This window comes from Mauremys reevesii, linkage group 2 (assembly GCF_016161935.1).
Source record: "Mauremys reevesii isolate NIE-2019 linkage group 2, ASM1616193v1, whole genome shotgun sequence".
In the NCBI taxonomy this organism is placed as follows: Eukaryota; Metazoa; Chordata; order Testudines; family Geoemydidae; genus Mauremys; species Mauremys reevesii.
Genome location: NC_052624.1, coordinates 145,192,127 through 145,201,647, shown reverse-complemented (window position 1 = coordinate 145,201,647; position 9,521 = coordinate 145,192,127). Strand labels below are relative to the sequence as shown.

The following is a 9,521-nucleotide window of genomic DNA, read 5'->3' as shown; positions in this document are numbered from 1 at the left end:
AGGGCCTTGGTTCCCCCATCTCTCACCGGTTTCCAGGACAGATTGAAAGGCACTTGGGGCAAGGACTTTAGCTTGTCTGTAGCTCTGATCCTGGGCCTGAGTGGGCAGCCTATTATAGTCAATGCAGGGCCATGCTCCAGAGAACAATAAAGGAGGGCTTTGTCATTATCCCCATTCTACAGATGGGGAAAATGAGGCACAGGGCACTGACTTGCCTCAGGTCACCCAGCAGGCCAGTGGCAGAGCCGAGCCTAGCACCTGTGCTGCTCTCCAAGGGTGAGGGGCAGCACAAGGCAGAAGCCTCTCTCTCTGTGTTGCGTTCGTACAGAGTCTAGCACCATGGGGTCCCTGTCTACAGCTGGAGGTCCCACAGCTACCCACATTGCTATGATGTATACTGACGGGCCTGGCTCTGCTGAGCCCTGGGGAATGTTGCGGCAGGCGTCAAGGGGAGCAGAACTGGCCCACACAAGCTGCAGTGGAGAATCCTGCCCAGAACAGCTAATGCTGTATAAACACCAAGACAAAAGCCAGGAGGGAAACTGAACCATATCTCTGACTGGAGGCAGTGTGTCCTAGCGGGCAGAGCACCAGGCTGGGAATTGGAACTGTTGAGTTTTGTGCCTGGCTGTGGCCCTGGGTGTCTTTGGGCAAGTCCCTTCCCTGCTTTGTGAGCGTCGACTTCCCAGCAACTGAGACTCATTGTAGTTTGTACTGAAAACAGTATTAATGTTGTGATGTCTCACTTTAAATTCTCAGGTGTTTTCCTGGTCCTTCTTGCAGATAGGGGGCTTTGCAGGGCAAGGTGAGATCAGAATCAATCCGCAGCGAGCCAGCTTGCTAGATCAAGGTGGGGTGTGTTGCGGCTCACTGCCTTTGGGAGCAGCCTGTTTTGTCTCTTTCTGTTTTATGGTTCTTGCGTGTGCTTGATTGTAAGTGACAAAGTTATGTGGCATTGAGAGGATTTCTATTTTATAAAGCTGCTCTCTGGGGTGTGTGCCAGGAACATAACAGAGGGGACACAGGCAGGGCCAGGAGCATGTGGAAAGAGTGGTGAAATGTTATCAATAATGACACTGTGCCCTTTTCTAGATCATCACCTCCACCCATCCTACCCTCACCATATATGTGTGCATGCTCCCACACTCATCCATACATGTGCATTTCCACACACTCATCATACATGTGCCCACCCACACACTCATCATGCATGTGTGTGCACACACACACATACACACACTCACAGATGTCTCAGGGCAAGTGATTCAAGGTCAAGCGGTTTGATCCTGATTCCTCACCCCCTGTTCAGGCAAAGCTGGCAGTTTGGAAAGCAGCCTGCATCTCCCGGAGGCTGTCGCTTTCCCACCATCGCTGCGTGGCACCTGAACACTGCTGGCATGACAGGAGAGCCCAATCCCGCACACACCTGCTCACCCAGGGCTGGTCTTGGCCTTTGCTCGCTGGGGCCAGGCCTGCCAGCCGGTTGCACCCTCCTGTGGGCTCTCCTCGGGCCCCACCTGCAGGGACTGGCACCTGGCACTGAGTGGAAGTGATTCTGGGCTTGGAACCTTTGCCGGGTCAGGAGCCTGCAAGGGGAACAGATCCCTGGGCTTGAGGGAAGGATGTGCTGGCACTAGACAATCTGGAGCTAACCACTCCAGATCTGCCCAGACCCGTGGCCCTAAGCCCTGGCCCAGGCGAGGGGGGGACAGTGTGAGGGGCTCCCCCCCCCAGTCCTCCCTAGTCTACAAACCCCGGCTCCTGTGTCTTTCTTTTTAACTCTTCAAGCCACTCAGCCATGACCCCCCTCCCCCTCCAAAACCCCAGCCAGCCAATCCCGCGCCTCTCCGCTCTGCCGGGCCGCTCTCGGGGGGACCCCGTGGGATAAAACCGGCTGGAAATGACTCTGATTGGAAAAAACTTCCCAAGCAATCAAAAGTCAAACGGAGATTTCTGGTGGTGCTGCCCCCGCCCCTCCCCCCGCCGAGCGGGTACTCGGAGACAGGCAGCTGGAGGCGGGTGCTGCAGCCGAACAGGTAACAGCAACACCGCCCGCCCCCCATGAGTGCTCGGATCTCTGCTCCCCAGGGGCGGGGGGAGCCCAGATTTCGGGGGGGTGGGGTGTAAAATCGCTCTTCCAAGTGAAGGGGGCGACCCTTAGCGGAGGGGGGTTGGGCTGTGACCCCCCATCTCCCAGAACTGGTTGGATTTTCACCCCTAAGCATCCCACAGCTGAGGCTGCCTCGGACTCCTGGGTCCCTCCTGGCTGCAGAAGGGGGCTGCCTGGGTTTCCTGGCCATTTCCAGCGTCTCATTTTCCCCTTCTCTCCTTTCCAGGCCTGCAAGACATTTGTGTGGGGGGTTGAGATCCAAAGGTGACCCCCCCTGCAGCGCCCAGCGCCTGCTTGGGAAGAAGAGATCTGCCGCCAGGAGCAGCTGCCCGCCTTCCTTCTGAGGGGCGATCTCCCCCGCCCCCTAACCAGCCATGCCCCATAACACCATCCGATCAGGTAAGATCTGCCCCGCCTGGGCCTCCTCCGTCCTCCAGCCGATCCCCGCGCTGGGCTGGATCGGAGCCTTCGCTGCGACCCCACTTGGCGATGGAAGATTTGGGGCTCGGGGGGTGTGAGAAATGCTGGCTCCAAGGAGGTGGGGGGGGATTCCGCCCGAGATGCGCCCCTCCAGCAGTTCACCTCCGGTCTCCTGTGGATGGGCCATTTCTTCCCCTGTCCGAGAGCAGGGCCAGCCAGATACTGGGTGTGTCTGTGGGTCTCTCTCCCCCCGGGCTCGTTTGCTTTGCGGTGACGCTACCTGGTACCTTCTATGGCTGATGGATCGCGGGTCCCTCGCTTTGGGAAATCGCCCAAAGGGGAGCGAGACCCCGGAGCAGAAGGAAATCTCCCCTTCGGGCGGCCAGGCTGAAACGGGCATTTTCAGTTGAAAGTCGAATTGGAATGAAGTTTAAAGTCAAATTTGCCCCCTTCTGAGTGCTGAGCTTCCAGTCACTTCATCAAGGGTCTGGAGTGAACCCAGCCTCATCCCGAGCGAACCCCCTTAGCAGGACGGAGGCTGCTATCGCGGGGCCTAGTACAGTTTATTTGAATGGGAGAGAATTGTGGGATTTTTTTCCTAAAGAAGGAGAAAAAACTCTCCCAGATTTAACTACCCCGCAGTTAATCCCGGGGTAATTGTGTCATTAAAATCTCCCCATTCAAATATAGACATGAACCCAGCCGGGCGCCCCGAAAGCAGGGGAAACACGGGCGTAGATCCTGCCATGTGGACGAGTCACTTGATTTGTGCAGAGCAATGCAGGAGGCGGCCCGGGCTGAATATTGACTGGACAGTTGGCGGGGCGAATACATGCGGGGTTGGGGCAGCGGGGATCCGAGTGGGCCGGGAAATCGCCGCTCCCTCGCCCGGTGTGGGAATAAACACGAGCCGCCCGCGGGAAGCAGGGGGCTCTGGGCAGGGGCTGGCACGGATGGAGAAAAGCCCTTGGCAAACAAAAGCAACCCGCGCACGGGCTGCCAAAAGCCGGGCCGCGGACAAGGGGGGCTGAGCTGGGGAAGCGGGGAGTTTGCAGAACTTTTCCTTCGCTTCGGCCGGCTCCGCTTCGGGTCCTGCTGGCCCACGGAGGTGACAGGGAACGGGATGGAAGCCCGCTGCTTTGGGGACACGCGGCGGGGCCAGGGGGCTTCGGCTTGACACCTTTTCCGGGGCGGGGGGGATCCACGTGGTTATTTGCCCCACAAGCTCCTGTGTCTGTCCGAAGCTACTAGCCCAGGGAGGGGTGTGTGCGAGGCAGGCAGGGAGACAAACGGGGATTTACAGGGAGCGCTTCGCGTCTATTGATCCCGGAGACACAATCGATATTTCCCATTAATTCCGGACGCGTGAGATGTAATAGCGCGGGGTCGGAGCGGGGCACTGAGGGATCGGCGTATCTCTCTATTCAGGTTGTTGTGTAACACACGCCGGTGTCCCTCCGGTTCTTGTGTAAAGCCGGCGGGTCCAGGTAACTGGTGAGAATGTCAGTGGCTGAGCTGCCGCCCCGAGCAGTGTGTTTCCATGAAGCGGGGGCTCGTTGATCCGGATCGGGGCATGTTTTAGTTGTGTGGTTTCAGTAGCGAAGGGACTCGGATCTGCTCTGCCCCTTGGCACATCAGACCTGAGCCCGGCTTTGTGCTGATCGCGGGGCTCAGCTCGGGTCCCGCTTTTTCTGCCAGCAGCCCCTGGCTGGGGGGGTCCATGTTATTTTCTTTTCGTTAAAAATAAATGCACCGAACGTGTTTCTTCCCCCTCCACATTAAATCCCACATTTCTCTTCGCGACCTCGCTTCCCTTTTCCTTCTCCTGCCCTCCCGCCGGCCCGGTGTAAACGGGGGGCTGCAGTGTGGAGCCTCAATTCGGACTCACGAGGCCGAATTGAGTTTAAACAAATCAGACCGATCCAGGGACTTTGCCATGGCACAAAGAAAAGCCGAGAGGAAATAAATCTATTTCTCCCACGCGAAATCGGTCCCTAAACTCCAAGCGGTCAATGTGGGGAGGGAGAGCTCAGTGGTTTGAGCGTTGGCCTGCTAAAGCCAGGGTTGTGAATTTAGGGATCTGGGGCAAAATTGTCTGGGCATCGGTCCTGCTTTGAGCAGGGGGTTGGACTAGACACCCCCTGAGCTCCCTTCCAACCCTGATAGTCTAGGATTCGTTTCTGCTTCGGGAGCTTCCTTGTTTAGAGAGAAACGAATCTCTCCGCAGGTCACCGCAATGCCATGTCCGCTGGCCTGGCCTGCGCCGGGGGGAAAAGCCAGACACGTTGTAAAACAACGAAGCCCCTTAACGACCCAGCCGCGCTGCCCTCTGCCACCCTCAGGTCCGTTTCCATCCGCAGCGCTATTCCAACCCAAGCGGCAGCAAACCCCGGGATCCTACAAAGCGCGGCCGGATTGTGGGAAGTGTCATTTTCTTAAAAAGAAAAATTGATTCCAGGCGATTCTGCGCCCAGCGTCTCCGGCACAAGTTGTCCGTGGTTCGGGGGATTTGGCCAGTGCATTTTCTCCCTCGCCAGCTCCTTCACTCCCCGGCTAGCGGGTTTGGGGGTTAGTGTGATCGCCCCCGGCCCCGCTTCAGACATCGGATTGTGCTCGGACCTGGAATTCCCCGAGCGGCTGGTGCTTCTTTTCCGGCTGACTCCGCTGGGACAGGGGCAATGGAAATCCCAACTAAACAATGGACACTGGCACCAAAAGCCCTTTTCCAAGGCAGGTTCGTGTTTTATGCAGGGCCAAAAATAGGGCGCAAGAATCTGAAAAAGGAAAGGAGAAGAAATCTGAGCTACAATACACGGGGCTTTCACAGGCCCCGGCTTAGTTCAGTGGGGAGACACGGGGAATTGGGGGACTGGTGTTAGACTGAAAAGACACCCGTGTAATCCGAGGCCCCCAGAGGCACAATCCCCGGCCATCCAGAGGGGGGGGGGGGTTCTAAGACCCAGCCTGATATTTTTATTTTTATTTATTTTTAGACGGTTCTCGTACTCTTCCGCCCCCGCCCCCAGCCCCGCAAGAAAAAGTCCTCAATGAAAGTTAATTAGGAGATAATTTAGCTACCCCCTGAATTAGTTTCAAGATAAGTATCTTTTCAGGCTTTGTCACTTTAATTGTCCCAGTGATGGATGGGGACTAATTGTTTTTGACTGACACTTTTTTTGAAGTCACATTCAGGAATTTATTCTGTTTTTCTTAGTTTACCCAGGGTTTTTCATTAGCTTGTCATAAATCTAGGGTTACGTTCGGGGGGAAAGGAGGGGGAAGGTTAATTAATTTTAAAGGGTCACCTTGCCACACGTCCGTCTGATTTTATTTTTTTAAATATGGCCTGAGACAATGGGGCAAAGAGGCTACAAATGTATCCAAAGGAGTGTGTGTGATTGCCGAGGGAAGGGGTTAAATATGAAAAGACAGCCTGTGATCGCAGGACAGAGCGCGGTGGGTCCTTCATGTCTGGGCGCAGGGACAGCGACACCAGACAAACAAGTAAATACATCAAAGAAATGACCTGGGTGCTGCATAGCTGTGATTTCTTATCACTGGGTATTTCTCTATCTAGACACAAACATATGCACACCTGTCTAGATAGCGAGGTAGATGTGTGTTACTGTGTCTACATTAGAGCTCTGCTGTGTATGTTTTATGTCTAGAGGCCTACCAGTATCTATGCCAGGGGTAGGCAACCTATGGCACACGTGCCGAAGGCAGCACACAAGCTGATTTTCAGTGGCACTCACAGTGCCCAGGTCCTGGCCACCGGTCTGGGGGGCTCTGCATTTTAATTTAATGTTAAATGAAGCTTCTTAAACATTTTAAAAACCTTATTTACTTTACATACAACAATAGTTTAGTTCTATATTATAGACTTGTAGAAAGAGACCTTCTAAAAACATTAACATGTATTACCGGCACATGAAACCTTAAATTAGAGTGAATAAATGAAGATTCGGCACAGCACTTCTGACAGGTTGCTGATCCCTGATCTATGCTATAGAGACCGGTGTAAGTGAGTTGGGATTCTCTTGTGTATCTGTGGGGTGTGTGTCTGTGTATTGCAAGCTATCTTGTGTTCTCCTGTGTTTGTAACTGTGTACATTTTATATGGAGCTGTGTAGCAAGCTGCAGTCTAGCAGTGGGTGTGTACCACACACTAACACAAGGGCCTACTACATCTGAGCAGGAATAAGGAAGGACACCCAGATAGATCATGTAGCCACAAACCATGGATTGCAGAACGCTCACCCAGCTCTATGACATGGGCATAGCCAGGAGGTAGCTGCTCACTCTCGTATCTCCATCCCGGGTCTCAATCGCACACACGTGTACCGCTCCGCACCACTCGCATGTGAATCCCGTCCCAAGCGACTCCATTAAAAGACAAGAGAGGCCTTGTCTGCGGGGGGAGCATAGCCAGCAGAGTTGTACCAACCTGGCTATGGCAGCCAATCCTCTCCTGGGGCTGGGACAGATCCCCAAGGCAAACAAGTGTGACCAGTATCACCAGCTGAGGCTGTTGCCGGCACAGCTCTGAGGCAGGGGTGCTGGAACTTGGGGGGCAGAGTTAGTTTGATCCAGTGGCTCTCAGCCCCCCCCCCCCACTGTACAAACTGTTCCAATGCCCCTGTGGGCACCCCTCCCCCGTCCCCAGAGCCAGGCTGGCAAGACGTGGAACCTGTAGCTGCCATTTGTAAAGTGACTCGGGAGCCCGGATCCGTGAGGCAGGGGCGTCTGGCGAGTGATCTCAGGGCCGGAGTCCAAGTGGGTTTCATGTCCCAAGTCGCTTTGAGGCTCTTTGGAACGTTTTGCTCTGTCCAGAAGCAGGAGCAGTTCAGCACAGGAGCTGGGGGGGGCTGATGGGCTGGGAGGGGGCGTAATTATAGCCCTAGTCACCTGGCCCTGCTCAGCTCCAGGAGAGGCAGGCTAGCAGATGTCCCAATATTAGGGGCTTTGTCTTCTATACGCAACTATAACCCCACCCCCTGCAAAAAAAAAAAGTGTCCTGATTTTTCACACTTGCTCTCTGGTCACCCTAGTGCATGCCCCGGGCCTGATCCTTCTCTCCCTTGTAATTTACATCAACCCAAGCAGCCCCCCTGCCTTTGAAGGAGCTGGGGAGCAGGGACAAGAACCAGGCCTCTTGTCCATGGGCCCGATCCTGTGGTGGCTGTGGTGAGCGCAGGTTTGGCTCTGGTGCCATGGGAGCAGGACTCGGCAGCCCGCCCTCGCCTTGCTGTAATTATTAATGGGGGCTGGTATGCAGGTGCAGGGGGAGCATAAGCCCAGGCCCAGGGTTTAATCATTCACGGCCCAGAGCTGGGGGTTGGGCGCAGAGAAATGAGAGAGTTGTTTTTTAAAAGGCATAAAATGCTTTAAAAACCCAGTCTGAGCCCAGAGGAGCAGGGAGCCATGGGGCCCAACCGGGGAAGGTAAGGCCACCCCCTACTGTGTTCCCCCAACCCGTGTGTCACACATGAAACACTGCACCCCCCCAGCCACCCCCATGCACCACTGTGACCTCCACACCTCCACTGCACTCCCCATTGCACCCCCACCCTCATCAGTGCCCCCCCACCCAGCCAACCCCATGTACCACTGCACCTCCCACCCAGCCACCCCATGCACCACTGTGACCCCCACCCCACCACTGCGCCCCACCAACCAGCCACCCCATGCACCACTGTGACCCCCACCACTGTGCCCCCCCACCCAGACACTCCCACTGTGCCCCCACCCCATTGCACCCCCACCCAGCAACCTCCATGCACCACTCCCCACCCTCCCCACTTCCCCACTGCACGCCCCCAGTTGCCCACCCCATGGCCCATGCATGCACCACTGTGTCAACACGCCAACACATCCACACACACACACACTCACTCCAGGATACTGACATGCATCATCACGCCAGTGTACAGGATACACTTGTCAACACACCAACAGTCACGGATCCTCATACCAAAGAATGCAATTGTACAGACACATTCATAGACTGGAACAGACAGACACAAAGCCATAGACACACACCGCCAACCTACACCCACCATCCATCCAGACAGACATGGACAAACTGACACAGCATCCACAACCCACTATGTGCACAGCCAACATACAGACAGCCGCAGCATCCACAGACCCCCATAATTCTGTATGAACGCCTTCCCACCCCCAGTGTGTCTAGACACACACAGTCAAATATACAGATATGCACCAACTCACAACATACACACAGTCTAACATACACAAACACAGCCAACATCATGAACACACCCATATGTATAGATATCCCTATATTCCCCACCCCTCTGGGGAGAGAGAGCGGACACACAGCACGGTAATAAATAGGTTTCAGACCCGAAAATATATTTGAAAAATGCTGCACGTATTTTTGCCAGCTGGAGCAATGTGAGGGGGCGAGACGCCCAGCTGGTGCAAACTTGCGCACCGCTGGCTCCAGCAGATGCCCAGTGACTGACACCAGCTGAGGATCTGGCCCTGGTCTCTGGAACATCGCTGTAGCATGTTTTCTCTGAGACAAGGCAGGAATCGGAACGAATCGAGGGAGAAATACATCTGCGTAAATCACCTTGTGGTGCAGCCGGTGTCGTACAAAACAGACGGACGGGGCTTCACCAGGCAGTGATGGAGCAATTGGGTGGCTGTAATGCATTGTCACTTATTATCTGGCTGTAATAATAGCGCCGAATATGGGGCAGATTTTCAGAGAGGAGCACAGGCCTGGGGGAAGCCAAAGGGCTCCATGCATCTCACCCCACCCTTGTGCTTTTTGAAAATCACCCCCCCTATTTTTGAAATCCTGGGTGCAGTCAGGGAGAGTTGCTGATTTAAAGATCTGGCCCTCTAATCACAACGCCACACAAATCCCCCCCTCCTCCTCCCTGCCACGTTCAAAGGGAAGAGGGGAATGGAGATACCTGGGCCACCCCTGAAACACCCACCCCTGGGTGATCTGCAG

At 55.1% G+C, this 9,521-nt stretch overlaps 1 protein-coding gene across 10 annotated transcripts in view; it reads left to right on the top strand.

The window, feature by feature from the left end:
- The first annotated feature begins 805 nt into the window (after window positions 1–805).
- PAX8 (paired box 8) overlaps window positions 806–9,521 on the top strand; it is a 46,004-nt gene continuing 37,288 nt past the window's right edge. For 9 of the 10 annotated variants that reach the window (XM_039524761.1, XM_039524764.1, XM_039524759.1 and 6 more), the window contains exons 1-2: window positions 1,927–2,036; window positions 2,337–2,509. In XM_039524761.1, coding sequence (XP_039380695.1) covers window positions 2,485–2,509 — 25 coding nt within the window. In that variant the 5' untranslated portion in view covers window positions 1,927–2,036; window positions 2,337–2,484. Of the gene's footprint in view, window positions 851–1,926; window positions 2,037–2,336; window positions 2,510–9,521 lie in introns of those variants that run through there. The other variant, XM_039524756.1, reaches the window with a different exon arrangement.